The 17,436-nt window shown below is 39.1% G+C and overlaps 1 protein-coding gene and 1 long non-coding RNA gene across 3 annotated transcripts; one reads left to right on the forward strand and one right to left on the reverse strand.

Moving 5' to 3' along the window:
• Window positions 1–301: 301 nt before the first annotated feature.
• Window positions 302–13,853, forward strand: il23r (interleukin 23 receptor). Of its 2 annotated transcripts, none has more exons than XM_055004895.1 (18): window positions 302–1,139; window positions 1,415–1,440; window positions 1,540–1,648; window positions 2,297–2,426; window positions 2,617–2,792; window positions 4,119–4,242; window positions 4,329–4,495; window positions 5,269–5,405; window positions 5,500–5,695; window positions 5,792–5,874; window positions 6,793–6,988; window positions 7,061–7,264; window positions 7,569–7,667; window positions 7,800–7,955; window positions 11,153–11,293; window positions 11,439–11,526; window positions 11,980–12,070; window positions 12,454–13,853. In XM_055004895.1, exons 3-18 carry the CDS (start codon window positions 1,591–1,593, stop codon window positions 13,066–13,068), a joined length of 2,661 nt encoding a protein of 886 aa, XP_054860870.1. In that variant the 5' UTR covers window positions 302–1,139; window positions 1,415–1,440; window positions 1,540–1,590; the 3' UTR covers window positions 13,069–13,853. The 2 variants fall into 2 exon arrangements, with proteins under 2 accessions (XP_054860870.1, XP_035800503.2); XM_035944610.2 differs by having other exon boundaries at window positions 1,543–1,648.
• LOC118469760 (uncharacterized) lies at window positions 7,102–10,165 on the reverse strand. Its single transcript, XR_004846726.2, has 3 exons — window positions 10,107–10,165; window positions 9,911–10,002; window positions 7,102–7,242 (listed from the first exon to the last, which is right to left on the reverse strand). It is a non-coding gene; the product is annotated as an uncharacterized LOC118469760 (long non-coding RNA).
• Window positions 13,854–17,436: the final 3,583 nt, after the last annotated feature.

Consider the following 17,436-nt stretch of genomic DNA (forward strand, 5'->3'; position numbering starts at 1 on the left):
TTATCTAGACTGCTTTGTGTTAAAGTCAATACTATGGTTTTAGACTAAAGTGTGGCAGGTGAAACAGTGCTGTCAGTCTCATTGCTGTTTATCAGTTTGTGATTTTATGATACCTGCTGTTACCAGCAGTCCAGTTTGGAAATAAACTACCTACATACTTTAGTCAGGTTCTCTGGACAGAAAATGACAGAAAATTGTAATAATGGATTTCTCCAAGATTTCAGAATATTTGTCATATTAATGCATCAAGCACCAAATTTCAACCTCTTATGTATAAAACAGCTTTTTTTCCCCCCTTTCAGGCAGTTAAATGTTAAAGTGACAGAATATTAATTCTGAAAATGAGCAAACTTCATTCTTGAGGTCTCTTTTATCTTTACATGCAACTTGTCAGACTTCTGGGTTTTCCCTGTAAAGCCTTTGAAGTTTGAAACGGAAAAGATCTAGTGAAAGAAAATCACAAAAACTAGAGTAGCTTGTGAAAGTCTCAGTCTCTTACTTTTCTATAAACAGTCCACGCTGTGCCACTCTGAGGACTAAAGCAAAGAGCTCAGTGAGAAAAGACATGGGTCCAGTGTGACGTGTAAGTTTGTTTTACCACCTTGAAGATAACTATTTAAAACACAGAACAAGTATCATTATTGTCAGTTCATAGACCAGAGTGAATTGAGCTTTTGTGATGTTTTTGTGTTGAATGGATTCTGTACATCTTGGTGAACTTTGTTTTTGCTGGTATGCTCATCAGCACATTTAGGTTTACTGTCAAATTAAAACCTCAGAGGGGGTTGAAACCAGTAAATGGGATGTCTGATCACTTGATAATCTGCTAACAGCAGCATGTTTAATGAGAGCAGGTGCTCAGCACACCAACATTTGAAGTCAACTGAACCTTTGTGGTGACAAAAAACAAGCAACTGAAGTAGGGCAGCAAAGTACTCAAACAAATTTTCAAAGTTTCTGCAATTGTCAGAATACCACAGAAGTAGGTCACTGTCCTCTTTAAGAGTCTTCACTCTCACGGTAGTGATCATTTTAGCCTGACACACCTCACAACGCAAGACATGTGAGGAAGAAAGGATTGCAGCAAAACCTGTACTGGTGGTATCTCGATAAGAAGAACCTCGTGGCACGGAATTCTGGTGAGTTTTATCTGAACTTATCTATCAGTGAGACTTCATGGAAATGAATGAATATGCTTCCCGGATGTATAAACTCAGAAATGATTTGATGCAGATCATGTTTTCTCAGTTGTGTAACACAGTGACAAATTAGTTTTATCTATCATGGTGTCACAGAGCCACTATAACTGCAGACGCTTGCGCTTCTGTAAATGTTATCAGCCACAAACATGCTTTTAAAAAAAGATGAGAAGTCACAACTAAACACTGCTTCTCCTCTTCCCCATGTTATCCAGAACATTCCTGCGCACAGATGACTGAGGTAAGTTTTAAAAGTTGATTTTAAGCATGGAAATTCCCATGAAATGATTCTTTAGAGAGATAAATTGTGATTCATGAGAAAACTATCTTGTATTGACAGCAGCTGAGTGGGTTCTTCCAGATAAAGAAAGATGAGCTGAGCTGAGCTGAGATGAATCTCTCCTCAATTTTCTGGAGATGCATCATACTTGTTACGTTTTTCATCAAGGGTGAGTGCCACATTCCTTATCTATGTATTCAGATCATTCGACGCATTATGCAGCACTAAAGAAGCTGTCAGTGCAATTAAATTCTTAGTTTGCAGTTTACAGAATACAGTCAGATCTACTCATAGGTAACAAATAAGAACACACGAAGAACAGCACAAATAAAATGGAATGTAGAAATAAACAGTATATACAATGTTTATGGTGCATAAAAATTAAGATCTTTTCATATGTATTGAGGTTTTCATTATTTATCATAAAAAGTGCACAGCAAAAAGGCATACAGAAGAAACAGTGTAAAAAAAAAAATCATCTATCCTTTCAGATTAGTTGAGCTCGAGTCATATATAGTGAGAACAATATTACAGTTTGGCAGCCATTGTGGTTTTCAAGCTGCAGCTTTTACCGCAGCCAAGAGATAAAGATGTTTCCGTATTTAGATTAGCTGCAATATAATCATGGAAAGCACAGTTTTTTTCCCCGTCTTTACACATTCTTAGCATGTCTTATCAGACAGAAGGGACAGTTTGTGTCACACAGTCACAGTCCTGAAAGTAATGATGGCATTTACGGTAAACATGTTTACTGCAACGCGTCATTCTTGGGCATTGCTACTGAGATAACCTCAAGTGCCTGTTCTTTTCCGGACAGGTTGCCCTCCGGTCCCTGCATGCTGCCATGCCCTGAACAGCCCTGGATACCTGACAGTAGAGCCAGATGCGCTCGTCGTCATGGGCTCAAACCCGACAGTGTACTGCCACATCACAGAATGGCCACCAAGGTGTGATTAATAGAAATGCAGCACACTGCCATTGTTTGCCTCACAGTAGTGCATTTGTGCATGATATTCATCCAGATATAATGAAAAGTGTTGTTTTGTTGTGTTCCCCCTAATGAGAAGGACTTAAAAAAAAAAAAAAAAACAGAAAAAAAAAGTTTGGTTCACATGTGGTTCCATTACTGGCTTCCAGGTCGCACATGTCCCTGGCGGTGGATGGTCAGACTGTGGGTTTAGGGAAGAAAGTCAACGACACTACAACAATGTTCAACCTGACTGGCATATGGAAGCCTCTGTCTGCAGTGATCTGTATGCTGAAAAGTGACGGGTTGTCTGAGATCATTGGTGGACTGACTCTACATGCAGGACGTACGTAGTCAACAGCCAAATACACTTAAGACTGTATGAATTTAAAAATATATGCAATCTTTTGTGATGAGAATTTCTGTGCAAATCAGAATCGGAATGAGATGTTTCTGTGTCGAGTAAGTTTTTCACATATGAGGAATTTCACATGGTGTTTGGGAGCATTACAGTAAACACTGACAATGAGAACATTTTTAAAGAAGAATAAAAGATATTTTAAAAGTTAATGCAAAGTTAGTGTCACAAGACAAATAAGGCACAAGTGTAGAAAATCCAATGAATTATAGAATAAAAAGTAATAGAAACATTTGCAATATGCATACTAAATTATATACAACTACAGCAGATTCACAACTTACTAGCTTATTTCATCAGACCTGACAAGTGGTATGAGTGTCATCAGTATGTATAAAGTGTTGTTGGATAGTAGCTAGAGCCTATACTTTGTACTTTGTCTTTCTGGTGTTGCTATTTATTAAATAAACTGCACTCACATTTGGTTTTGACAATCATCAGTCCCTACATGCCAGGCAATACTGAACTCAGAGCCCTGTCCAACCTCAGTCAAGCAAATTGGAAGAAAGCTCCTTTATGGTGGGTGGAAACCAAACAAATGGGGCAAAAATAGAGAAATAACAAAGAATACATACACTATATTGCCAAAAGTATTCGCTCACCTGCCTTGACTCGCAATGGAATTGTCCAAAATGTCTTGGTATGCTGAAGCATTCAGAGTTCCTTTCACTGGAGCTGCTGTCGTTCCCACACACTTCCACTTTCTTATAATACAGCTGACAGTTGACTGTGGAATATTTAGGAGTGAGGAAATGTCATGACTGGATTTGTTGCACAGGTGGCATCCTATCACAGTTCCACACTGGAATTCACTGAGCTCCTGAGAGCGAGTCATTCGTTCACAAATGTTTGTACGAGCAGTCTGCATGTCTAGGTGCTTGATTTTATACACCTGTGGCCATGGAAGTGATTGGAACACCTGATTCTGATTATTTGGTTGAGTGAGTGAATACTTTTGGCAATACAGTGTATAAAGTAATCTAGCTAACTCTAGTCATAGCTGGTAGTAGAGATGTTCAAATGATTGTATTTCAAACATGGTTTTGGAAAGAAAGTAGAAGACTGATGTATGAACATACGGGTTCAACTAATATTAAATAGTGTAAAAAACATGTTTTTAAAAAGAGTACAAAGTTATACTGTTTGCAGATGTGGAAAAAAACTATATGAGGACTAAACAACAGGAAATCTTTGTACTCCTTATCAGATGTAAAGACTGGCAATCTGTTTGATCTTCCATTTTTCCCACTAAAGTGCCTCCAGATAAACCTGAAAATATCATCTGTGAAACAACAAGAAGCTCAGATGTAATAAACTGCTCATGGACAAGAGGACAAGAAACTCACCTCAACACGTTGTACAACATTTCAGTCAACAGGTATTAAGTTACATTAATGTTTTCTCATAGATCAAAGTACACTTTTAATTACAACAAACCTTATTGTGAATGTGTTTTTTGACCAGAGAAAATGGGACCAGAATACATTCAGCTCAAACCCAGAACGCTGAGGAAAGCCACGTACAACGAGGAACGTTAGAAGAAAACACTAAATACCTGGTAATCATCACTGCTTACAACCATTTTGGAGTTTCACAATCTGATCCATTCATCTTCTGCATACAGGATATAGGTGAGTTTCTGTCCACATAATGAATATCTGCATAAACGCACTTTTTAGTTCTTATATTTTTTATGTGAATTATTAGGTGCTTTCTTGGGAAATGAGTCAACCTGTGAAATGTCTTGTTTAGACAGTTTTGTGGTTTGACTAATGTGACCTGACTATCAGCAAACTGTTTTCCTGTGTGCGTAATGACTGTTTGAAGGAAACAACTGGTTTTCTGTTTCAGCCCACCTCCGCCACTGTGTCAGCAAACCTTTCAAGTTCTAACAGCAATTTTAACAGCCTTGATTTTCTGTAATATTATTGGATTTTTAACTGTTGTATTTGTTGTTTTGGTTATCTCCTGACACCATCACTTGTGTACATGATTGGCTATATCAAGAGGCCTATCTGACTCAGGAGCCCAAAGGGTCAAAGAGTCTTTGTTCCATTTCATGTGGACAAGTCAGAAAAACACAAAGAGCCGTGTTTTTCAAAACAATCAGAAAGACCAGAGAGAGATGCAAGATCAATATAAACAGATGTAAAGCAACCACATAAACACATTTAATACAAAAAAGAAAGCAAACCTATGATAAAGAGTGACAAAAACTATTATAAACGAATGTAAAATGACTGCAGATATGCTAAATACCAAAAACGAATGTAAACCGATTAAAAAGAGATGCAAAATACACAAATACATATAAAACAACAGCAAACATTGAAAACATATCAGTTTTCATTGGTAGTTCTAGCCATGCTCGTGTGCATTACATCTGTGCTCCTTTGTTTTGCAGTGATACCAGAAACTCCTCATATCACACAGATAGACTTTGGGAGCAACTCCACAGCAGCTACGTTTGAATGGAGAACCACTGAATCCTCCGTGCAGCTCAGACCGTCCGTCAGGATGTCTGCAGATAACGTTTCCTGGGTATGCTGATGCTACAACGCCAATGACGGCTTTGTGGTTATTTGCAGCCTTTATCAGGCAGCTTGCAGGTGACCTAATCTCTCGATGTTTTTAGGAAGTGAGAGAGGGAACAGAGCTGGTTGAGGGTCTGATACGAGTGGACGACCTGAGGCCTCTGACTGCATACCAGTTCCAGATGAGAACATGTTACTCAGCCTCAGGGTTGATGGATACCAACACGTCCAGGTCCAGCAACAGGTCACTGTGCAGCAAATGGAGTCCCTCTGTGTGGAAAACAACCCCTGGAAAAGGCAAGCTCACAATTATCATGTAACAAAGCCGACTCTAACTGGGAGGGTTAGCTGTCGCTCATTCAAAGGCAACAACTGTGTTCACTTTATCCTCAGGTCCATGGAAGCAGCTGCATGTGTGGAGGATATTAGGTGGTCAAGAAACAAACTGGCAGCAGACAGTGACTGTTTTGTGGAAGGTAATGTGTCATAACTCTTTGTTGAATCTGGACTTTTATTGTGAAACTGCCAACTTTGTGATGTAGACGTACTCACATACTGGAGATCGATGTGGATATGATGCAGAATTCATGCTCTGGTCAATGATTATAAGGAATAAATTGCTGTTATGGAGCTTTATTACTGAGACTTCATATGATAAGATTGTTACCACTGTCATTTTTCAAGTTATTTATTTTAATTAATTTTATTTAATTTTAATTTTTACAAAACTCCAATTCACAAAATGTCATTTCAAAGCACTTCACATAGTATTAAACAGAGAAACCCAAAGTTTCCTCCCCTGTACTAAGAACAACAAAAGAAAAACAATCTCCAACAGAACCAGGACCAGGGATTGCAGGCGTCAGCCTCGACTGATTGGGGTGAGGGAGTGGTTGGGATGGGGATAGCAAGATAGCGGATAGAGAACAGACAAACAATGCATAATCATGTTTAGACATATTTGTGCAGTAAAAATTAATTTCTCTTGACAGCAACCTCCTGGGCAATGCCTGGCAGTGAAATAAGATAAGTCCTTTATTTCTCATGCCAGAGGAAATTTACATTGTTACAGCAGCTTATGTAGCAATAAATAAATAGACAAATAAATAGACAGACCCAAAGCTGTTCAAGCAACAATTTGTGGTTTTTACAGAAGTTGTGTTATTTTGTGAATTTAATCAGTGATTTCCCCCTTTGGCCAAAGTCAGGCAGCTATTTCCCCTCATTTCTACACTTATGCTAAATTACACTAAAATTAATATTCAACTGACAGACAATAAGTGGTATCAGTCTTCTCATCTTTCCCTCAGTTAATACCTGTATATCCCAAACTAGTCATTTAAAAACGCACACTGGCTGGATGATGTTAAGTGATGAAGTGACTTCTTCCGTAGCCTCCATCTCCAGAGGATTACAGCGGAAAGGTGAAAGAGTACAACATCTTTCTGGCTAATCACCGGAAACACACCTGTGCTGCTGCTGTCAACAGGTGTTCAGTTCAGGTACCGGCAGAGATAAAGACTATGAGCGTCTCTGTTGTCACCTCATACGGGAGATCTCCACCAGCTCATGTAGCTCTCAGACACTCAGGTACAACAACATTACACAAAGAAGACATTTTTACATTTGGAGGTTGGGTAAACTGAAGTGTATTCTGCTCAGGTGTTTTGGGTCCAGTCCTGGAAGAGTTGGTTAGTGCAGCTAATGGCAGTGCTGTGTTCATCTCCTGGTCGGGGCCAAGGAACAAACAGGGGTCAGCGTCTGGAGGAGAGCTGTTGTACTATGTGATGGAATGGACAAGTGTACCTGAAGCAGAGATGCAGTGGCAAAAGCTGGCCAAAGATCTGAAAAACACATCCATCACAGGTACAGTTACAGATCAGTCACAGAGATTCAACAAAACTTGTATAACAACAGTGTTTAAGTCTAAATGGCACAAGACGGTGAATTGAAAGACACAAGAGCTTCGACTGAGCTCAAACAGGGGCCTCTTGTGGCCATTTGGTGTATTACATGTGTTTCCCTTTGTTTTTTGAATATATATCACATCGGCACTTCTTTAGGATTTAAAATTCACACAATACTCTTCATGAAGTTGAAGCCAGTGTTCATGAGCCAAATTTAATATTTGTTGAATAAGGTGCCATTTATCTCTCTGATACTGTTTCAGGTTTGACTCCAGGTGTGAGGTATAATGTTTCTTTATATGCTGTGACCACCAGAGGTGTCAGTGCTCCATCATCCAGCCTCATCTACTCCAGAGAGATGAGTAAGACTCAACGTTCCCCAAAGCTTTGTTAACTTTGTAATTCATTTTTAGTGAGAGATTCAGGCCACACATCATGTGCATATTCAGCGGAGTGAACAGCCATGAATGTCTGTTTCTATGTGTGCATTTTAGAGCCAGATTCAGGTCCGAACATGTCAGTGCTGGTCCATGAGGCTCGACGGATCCTGATCCAATGGGATGAGCTGCCTGTTGACCAGCAGAGGGGCTTCATCAAAAAGTACACCGTCTATGTTCAGACATTGGACTCCAGGAACACAGAACAAAACAGTGAGCACCTTTATCAGTTTTTTCACAGTTTCTAATATCTGTTGAATCAAACAATTAATGGATTTATTGACACAAAAACAGCAAGCTAATCCACATTGGAAAGAATAGTTAATTATAGCCCCATAAGCAAACAGGTTTGGCTGACTGAAACCCACTGGGTGGCAATGATATGAATGCGTGACTGAAGACCACTTGACTATGTGAGAAAATGATTTTAAACCTGTAGAAATTGGCCTTTAAATTACCTCTAAACCCCTATTTTATCAGATAGCTTGAACCTCTCCTTCATAGTAAAACACATGCTGATTTTATGTGGAGGTTTTTATAGGAAACACAACTTTGCGGTGAGTTTCCTGTTCTTGTAGATCATGAATGCCTCCTCTATAAGATGCTCATTTAACCATATGTTTTGTACTTTACCTTAGTCAGGCGAAGGCTTTCTGTTTCTGCACACGTGTGGGAAATTATGCCTGCAGTAGTATGCATATATTGTGTCTGAACACAAGCCTCTGTTACATAATGGAAAGTGTACAACCAGCATTCCATTGATACTCCCCTCCCACAAAGCTTCTGTGCATCAGTGGGTTTTTCAGCACTCACTTCCCGTAATGTGGTGAATTTTCAAACGTTGAACTGCTGGTTGATTATTTCTGCATTGTGACAATTTACTTTTTGAAGCAGCTAAAAGGAGAACTTTTAGAACCCTAATGTGCAACACGACAGCAGACTCAGGGGCTCTGCTGGACTTCGACGTGTTTTTTTTTTTTTGTGGTTTCATCGTGTAACTATGACGTTTTTGACATTTGACTCATTTGATGTTCAGTAGATACCAAACTGATGTTTCAAACACTGGTTGTCATCATTTTCATGGTGTCTTGAGTTTTCTAGAACTGCCTTTGACCACAAACAGGAAACCATGTGGCTACGTGCACACATGCATCAGTCACGACTGTTACCAATCAGCCTGCATTATGCACTATTTCTGGAACTCTTTTTAAAAGCACCTCAGCTTATCTTTTCCTTTTTCTAATGTGCCGTGTGTGACTGAATGCTGTTGTTTCTTTAAGTTGTTTTAAAGTTTTACTCAAATTGCTTATCTTATTCTAATGCTGTTTTGTCTCATTATTCATATCCAAAAACATAGATCTTTATCAGAACTTGGTTATAATTAGGTGGTTGTAGTTACAGCTGCACTGTACTGACAAAGACATGAACTGGATACCTTTATTCATACTAAGTAAGTTTCTTTACAGGCTCTTGTTGCAAATTGAAGTCTTTGCAAATGAAAAACAAAATCTCAAGTTGAGGCGAATGGGATCTTAGCACACAGAACAGTAACGGTCTGACCCAGAATGGTGGCAAAGGAGTGTAGAGGCCCAGGACTTAGTTAGAAAAAAAACCTGCAAATGTCATATTTTAATTTAAATTTTTGTAGTTTTATGATTTGTTTGAAAATCATAAATGGAGGTTTTGTTGAGGTGAAGGGTGTTAGAGGGTGAGGTGACAGAGGTTAGATGAAACAGATGTCCCTTTGGTTCTTTAAAAGAGTTGAGGGTCTGTAAGAAATACCAAAGCTGCAATGAACTAAGAAATGAGGCACTGGAGGAAGTGTGACACATTTTTCAGTAGTTCAAATGTCTTTTCCCCCCCAGGAACTTAACAAAGTTTTTTTACAGACTGCAAAATCGCTTCTGACTTAACAAACAGAAAAGTTGACAAAATTGTAGCGGCCCCTTGGATTAACTCAGTAAGACCCAGAGTTTCAAACGGGTGTTGATTTATTCTCACTCTCGACCAGCACCGTGTACCATAAGCACCGTGAAAACTACAGAATTAAACAGAATACAAAATGCCTCACTGTAGTATCACAAACAATTCACATATAAATCATGTTCACATCCAATACAAATAAACGCAACTCATCTGATAATAATGCATATTTAACACTTTCTTACCTCATTCCGCTGTTCCAAGGGCGCTAATTTAAGTGTTAGCCATCAGCTAGCATGCTCTCCTGCTCGATATACACACACGTCGCTGTTCAGAGCTACGAATACAGGATAATGAGGTAAATCACAATGTAAACCTTTCCTTAATACAATTCAAACAGATAAATGTGATGTATAACTACTGTTTTTAGACAGCTTTTACCGTTTCTCCGACGATGCGTGAGCACAACGCTGTTTAGACAAAGAAACAGGAAGTTCGGCGTCACAAAAACCGCAGAAGAAGAAACGCGCGCTTAACAAAATAAAAGCGGAACAGACCACAAGGTGCCACTGCAGGACTACAATGTCTTCTTAATACATAAACAATACTGTGCAGGAGAATAATAATACAATTTATCAGACATTTACAAAAATAATCTCTCTACACGTCCTACTGAGACTGAGTTTGTTTATTGTGCTCCAGAGGTCAAAAATTTACTTTCAGTAACAACATTCGATGATCATTCCTGAAATTCTACACAGCATCACAGTTGTTGAACTCTGCTTCGTCATGTTACTTAAAGTACAGCTGTAATTTTTGCATAGTGCCAGGCTAGCAGCTGGCATAGCCCACCCAAAAGTTTAGAAAAGTTTAGAATTTTGAAAAATAGCACAAAAAAACCCACCTGGTTTCACAACAATTCACCCTTTGAGGCATGGAACTCCTGAGTCGCTAATGGGCCATTAGCCATGTGACCTGGAGTGACTATAAATTCTGTAACTGTTAGTCAGTTAGAAGTGAAGAAGCCTCTTGGATGAAGATGAAACGTCTTCAAGAACCTACAAGAGAGTTGATTTCGACAGAACTTCCTACAATTACCTTGACTTGATTGAATGAGAATCTACACAAACACATAATCCAGGGCACAACATGCTCTAACTGGACTGGAACATAGTAGTGTCTAAAATGCTACTTCAACTTCAGTTAGTTTTTTGTTTATCACACTTATGTGTTTTAAGTATCATACCAAAAACCAATTTCATAATATGAGACGCTTGTATTTGGCCTTTTATCAGAAGTTCTCTGACTATTAGTACACTTTTCTAAGTTCTTGGAAACGTACCACCGTCAAAGATACCTACCCATTATTTTTACCAACCCACCATAATATAGCAACATCTTAATGGAATGCATATTTTAAAGCTTAAAAACTGAGCTAAATGGCAACTATGTGAAGAACAACCTAACTCAGTTTTGTTTCTCTCCAGTGATAGTGCCTGTTTCTGGACCAAGACAGATGTGGCTTGAATGTCCTGAAGGAGTTTTGGCTCTGCAGCTGACAGCATCTAATTCAGCAGGAGAAGGACCAAGAGGGAGACAGATCTCCTCTCAGCCTGCAGCTCCTGCTGGTCAGTCCTCTAAATCACAAATACCAACTTATTCAACTTTTCATTCTTTCTATTTTGTGGGCAAACCTTAAAACTAGAAAACTATAGGGGATGCTGACAAATACTCTGCTAAACTGTGTCATCTTTCCCTTGTCATCTCCTTCAGTTGGCCTGGTGATTGTGATTGTCTTCATCCTTACCATCTTCATAGGGATCCTCGCCAACCTGATGTGCTGGAGTTGCGTGAGAGAAAGGTATTAATAAACATCATTCATGCTCAAAATCTCGCTTTTATAAGGCAAATAACAGTCATCCTAACGGACACCAGACATGACCTAATAGTGAAAGTATTTTGTGTGGATAGCTGGTTTTCTTTTCTTAATTTCCTGCAACTGATCTTCAATATGCATAGGTTTTGTTTTACAAGTAACAAGGATGGATGCTGCTGTGGGTGATTTCATGAAATGCCACACCGCAACATGAGCAGATGAACCAAAACCCACAAGACTAATTTGAACAGAAACCTAAACCATAGTACCATCCTGAATCTAGTAGTTTTAGCTGTTGAGCTACTGGTTTTGTACAAGCACCGTCAGTAATGAATGCATACTTCAGGTTTATGTTTAAGTCCTGGTGGTAAAATACGGCTGTTTATTTGTAATTTTTAAGGACCACATGCTGAAAACCTAACTGTCTTTCTATCTCAGGATCAAACAGAAGTGCATATCATGGGTACCAGCATGGCTTGTTGAAAACTTGCCGAAGCCAGAACACAGTAATGCCATCAGACTACTGGAGGTAATCAAGTCGAAGCAAAGTCATTTTTCCCTCTATGAACTGCTGGACTACAGCAACACCAGCAAAAAAAAAGCAAAATCAGATGCTATTTAGGATGATTTTTAAAAGATATCAGCAAAAGATCAGTTTGCTGCCATTTTCAATGTGTTTTGGAATGTCATTAAAATAGCAAATAGTTTCTAGAGGTTTTCTAGTCTGAACTACTGTTGGAAGTTTTGTGATTAATACTTTCTGCTTTTAATCTCACAGATCCACCTACTTTGTTTTGTTGACAACCAAATAAGAGATGTGATGACGCATATCTGTCTAACACATTTGCAGTACATTCAGATGTAACTATGGCTTTGTTTCTGTTTGATTTTTGTGTTTTGTTTGGTGTCCAGCACGACGGAGACGAACCCTTATTCTCGTCAAACTACAGCGACCCTCCACTGTCCCCCATCATCGTGATCACTCAGGAGGAGAGTGATGAAGTGTACCCTGCCGTCCATGTCGAAGGGTCCCAGACTGGGTCAGGACACCGCACACCAGAGACACCTTCACTCCCGTCTCATACTGGAATAATGCTTGTCGGTAATCAGCTGGAACATGGCAGCTACAAACCCCAGATCGCTTCATTGGCTCCACAAGAAGAGGATGCAGAGGAAAACCAGCGGTATGTTCCAACAAATGATGTGGAAGATACAAGCGTATTTGAAGGATTATTAGGAGGCTTGTTGTCCAGAATGGATGTGGATTTCTCTGATTCACCTCAGGGACTGACTCTCGGCTCTGTTAGTGGTCTTTTGTGGCCTACAACTGCTGAGACAAGTGTCTTGAATAGCAGCTTCTTACAAGAAAGGATAGCGACTGAGGATGGTGTGGAAACAGACTTTCCTTCATCTCTGGATGTGCAACAAGACGACATAATGACACCTGATGCAGCAGATTTTTCTCTGTGTGCAGATGAGACAATACTGACCGGTGGTTACTTCCCTCAGGTAGCTGCTGTCAGATGAACTACACTATGATGCACAGAGGTAGCAGGTACAATGAGGATGACACAAACTGGATTAGCGACACTACTAAACCGAGTTTCAGAAAAGCATTATTAAAGCACCACCTCACTTCAAATTTTGATCTCAGTGACTTTGTGTGATTAGAAAAAAGATATTGCTTCAGATGGTCTGTAAATATCATCAGTATGGGGTCAAAACCAATGTTATTCAATGAAAAAAACAACTATAGAGATTAAATGTCATTCTAACAGGGCAACCAAAGGGTGGTTGGATTGGTAAGTCCTGGCTGATGAGACCTTTGCTGCGAGTCATTTTACACTGTATTTTCTATGCCACATGGTCTAAATAAAGGCAAAAAGAAAAAAAAAACATTTAAAAATATTACTCACTTGCATACATTATAAAATCAATACTCTATGTTGGAATGCTGGTTGCACGCTGACTCTGTGGTTAGTATTTTGGCCACACAACTCAAAGATCCCAGGTTCGCACCCTGGTCTGGGCCCAAGATCTTTCTGCGTGGATTTTGCATGTTTTCCCTGTGCAGCGTGGGCTTTGGTAATTCTAAATTGTCCAAAGGTGTGAATGTGAGTGTTCTTGTTTATCTCTATGTGTAACCCTGTGATAGACAGGCGACCTGTCCAAGTTTCTCCTGCCTTCGCCCAAAGTCAGCTGGGATAGACTCCAGCCTCCCAGCGACCGTAATGAGGATTAAGCAGTGTATAGATATTGGATGGATGGATGTTGGAATGTTTTGTAAATCATGTTTTAAAGTTTTAAAGTCAGCAATGTGTCATTCATTGAGACAATATTTTAGAGTAGCAGTTTGTGAAAATCCCTGTTCAATTAAAGACATCCGCCTCGGTTGCATAGTCATACCTAGCAAATGTTAGCACGCTAGTGAGCTAAATTGAGAACATTGAACTTTATTAGCAACCACAGGTTATCACTGTCTTTGCAATAAAATAAGATGTTACTGCACTTGAAAAGTTAAAGAGAAAAAAAACTTCTGGTTAGCATGTTAAAGTTAGCGTATAGCTTAAAAGCACCAGTATTTCTAAGTACATCCTTACCGTGCTACTTGCATGGTTTCATCCTACGTTTAAGCTCTTTAATATATCTAGAACACCTCCATGATGGAAATTGGGGGGTGGATTTACAAAGAATCTGGGCAAAAGATTCACAAACAGGTTTGTGAGTTTTAAAACTCCAAGCGACTCTGCAGTTATCGTCTTTATGAAAGACTTTGTTACTGCAATAATCAGACCTACAATTTTTAGGTTCAGGCATATGGGTTCTATAAATCATCTTGAGACAATTTGACCTGTAATTGGCGCTATATAAATAAAATTGAATTGAACTGAATTGAACTTTAAACATTAATTTAAGAGCTTGATAACTAGAGTGTGGTGCAGGTCCTGCAGTCTTTTTCAAGTCAGCCGATTAAACTGTCTGTCAGAGGGGTCTTTGTCATGAATTCAAGAACTAATACAAGACTTTACTGGGGTTACTATGTCACAGTTGTATGCTTGTTTCAGCCAATCAAGTTGCACCTATGGCAGCCCACACTTGACCTTTAACCCCTTCGATATAAAATGCCATTAATCAATCAGTCGATCAAACTTTACTTGTATTGCACTTTCAAAGACCTTTAAAGTTGATGTACTGTTTTCTCCCTCCAGTCTTAGTCAACACACATGCAGCCAAGTTTTTAAAGGAGTTGAAGCTGTGATATATTCATCACTCCATCATTTTAACCTGTTAGACATTTGTGGGAAATATTGTCATAATAGCATCTGGAAATGAGTTATGGCCAAAAGGATATTTTGTCAGGTTACAGTAACCTTCGTCCTTTAACCACAAAAATCTAATCAGTTCATATCCAAGTCAAAAATAAATAAAATGAGTCTAAAATGCCTGACAAAGGTTGAGAACTGACAAAAACGATGTCCAAACCTCACAGCAGGTCATTGAGGATTATGTCACTTTTGGAATGAGCCAGGCTAGCTGTTAGCCACAGTTCGCAGCTTTTTTATGCTATTTATGCTTTAACCTGATGCTAATTACAGGAACAGATAACTGGGATTAACAGGAAAATTAAGAGAAAGGAATAAATCCACCACGAATAAATCCAACAAGTGTGAAGGGAATTTCTTAAAATTCTGCATCCTGTGACAAATTTTGTGCCGAATTTTAAGAAATTCCTTCACACTTTATGATATTTATCCCATAGATGCGAAAGGGACAAATTTATGTACATTAATTGTAAGTAAAGCCTTGTTTCCAACTTAGAGACACTTTAGAAAAGACTGTATGTTATAAGTACAACAAGACACCTTCATGTGGAAGCTCCTAAACTGAATACATATTTGGAAGTTAAGAAGTATTTCTCATAATCCACAGCAAAATATTACATCAAAACAGCTTTCCTGCATTACGGAACAGTTATTTTATTATCGGGGTGTGTCTGTCTGTGTTTCTAGTGTTAGCTACCGTCTTTAGTGAACCGTGAAGAAGCACCAAGTGTGAAATTATTCCACAACACCCAGGCAGCAGGAAGCAGTTGGGGCTTTCCCAGCCGGTGGCTCAGTGATGGTATAGTGCTGAACCTGAATCTTCATACATGCACCACCTGCAGTTAAACGCTGTTTTCATCACTTCCTGAGCGTCTCACTTCCTCATTCAAAATCTAAATTTCAGGGGGTCTCTCCTTCCCTGACAGACTGAAGTTGTATGAAATCTTTGCGTTCCTCATTGTTTTTAAGAATCATCTCCCATCTTTCTGCTGATTTTAAACTCTTTCATTCACTTTGACGCCTGTGTTTTGCTTCTAATGAATGCAGTGTTGCTACAGGGGAAGTCCCATAATGCAACACATGGGGATGCGTTTGAGGGAGTGAGAGACTTTGGGCAGTTTGGAAAATGTGATGACGAAAATTTATCTGAGGGTCTGTTGGAACTCCTTCTTCTCAGATGTCATATATATTCCAAAACATTGTCTGAGCAGCAGTGTGAAGAGTTTCCTTATCACACTCAGTGAGAGAAAGCAGTTAAGTACTATCACAATGCACTTTACATGAGTATTTCAAATTTATGCTACTTCAGGGAGGGAAATATTGAACTTTTAGCTCGACTGGATGTATCTGAAAACTTTAATTACTTCTAAGAATAAGATAATATAACAAGGTTTTGAAATACAACACTTTGTTAAAGATTAAACTAGTGATTTACAATGTATTTGGCTCAATACAAACTGTAGTCCGTAGTAAACACCACATTTCAGATTTCTCTGAGCTGTTAAGAGCTCCAACAAATTCTTTTCCCCTCAAAACTGATTTCAGTAACAGTTCAAATGCTCCAATATCTCACCAAAAATCAATTCAATTCAATTCAATTTTATTTATATAGCGCCAATTACAGTCAAATTGTCTCGAGACGCTTTACAGAACCCATATGCCTGAACCCCAGAGCAAGCCAAAAGGCGACAGTGGCAAGGAAAACACCCTTTTAACAGGGAAAAAAACCTCGAGCAGAACCCGGCTCTAATGTGGGGGGACCCATCTGCCTGCTGGCCGGGCGGGTTGAGAGGGAATCAAAGATTGGAGAAAAAGTCCACAAACTAAGAATGGATTCTTGTGTCAGAACTTCATTTTTTCAGCTTTCTTGTTGAATTAAACATCCGATGAGCCCTCAGATTATGATATCCGCTGTCACTGTGTGCAAAACTGTATATAAAGTATAGTTTTAGCAGCTACAACAGTAACACCCTGTTGACACAGTGATGCTTTACTGTTACTACACAATCATCTGCTGTCATATATAATAATACATACTTTGTGCATTTGAAGTATCTGATCTGGTGGTTGTTGACCATAGAGTGAACTTTTAACTAACAGGTGGTTCTGGTGGTTGTTGACCATAGAGTGAACTTTTAACAGATGGTAGTAAGTACTGAAGATGTGTTTTCAGGCTCCAGAAATCCTATGCTGTGTTGACTTTGGGGTCCACTGTTAACCTATAGCTGATTTGTGACCCTTAGGAATGCACAGAAGGGGAGTCTTGTCTGAGGAGTTGTCACTCTTTAGTGGGGTTGTAAACCAGATGCTGTAATTTTATACGTTGCTAGAAGGTATAAAAACTGACCGTTGGTCTTTGTTCGAGGAGGATCATTGGGCCACATCCTTCCAGACAGCTCCTGTCTGTACGATACTGTTCTTCCTTTTAATAAAGTTCTTATTAAGAAAGTCAGTGTCAACGGGCGTTTCTTCTCCACCTGAACATCACGGACATCAGAGAAACAACGACACATTTCATTACAAATGTGCACTTTGCTTGATTTTCATGCAAAACTTTTACTTTTAACAGAGC

The sequence above is a fragment of the Amphiprion ocellaris genome, chromosome 2 (assembly GCF_022539595.1).
Source record: "Amphiprion ocellaris isolate individual 3 ecotype Okinawa chromosome 2, ASM2253959v1, whole genome shotgun sequence".
Taxonomy (NCBI): Eukaryota; Metazoa; Chordata; class Actinopteri; family Pomacentridae; genus Amphiprion; species Amphiprion ocellaris.

Bases quoted from the DNA above. Each gene is read 5' to 3' on its own strand.
- il23r (XM_055004895.1), top strand. From the start codon at position 1,591: ATGAATCTCTCCTCAATTTTCTGGAGATGCATCATACTTGTTACGTTT. The intron at 2,793-4,118 runs GTACGTAGTCAA...TTCCCACTAAAG, and splicing joins ACTGACTCTACATGCAGGAC to TGCCTCCAGATAAACCTGAA. The intron at 12,071-12,453 runs GTAATCAAGTCG...TTTGGTGTCCAG, and splicing joins ATGCCATCAGACTACTGGAG to CACGACGGAGACGAACCCTT.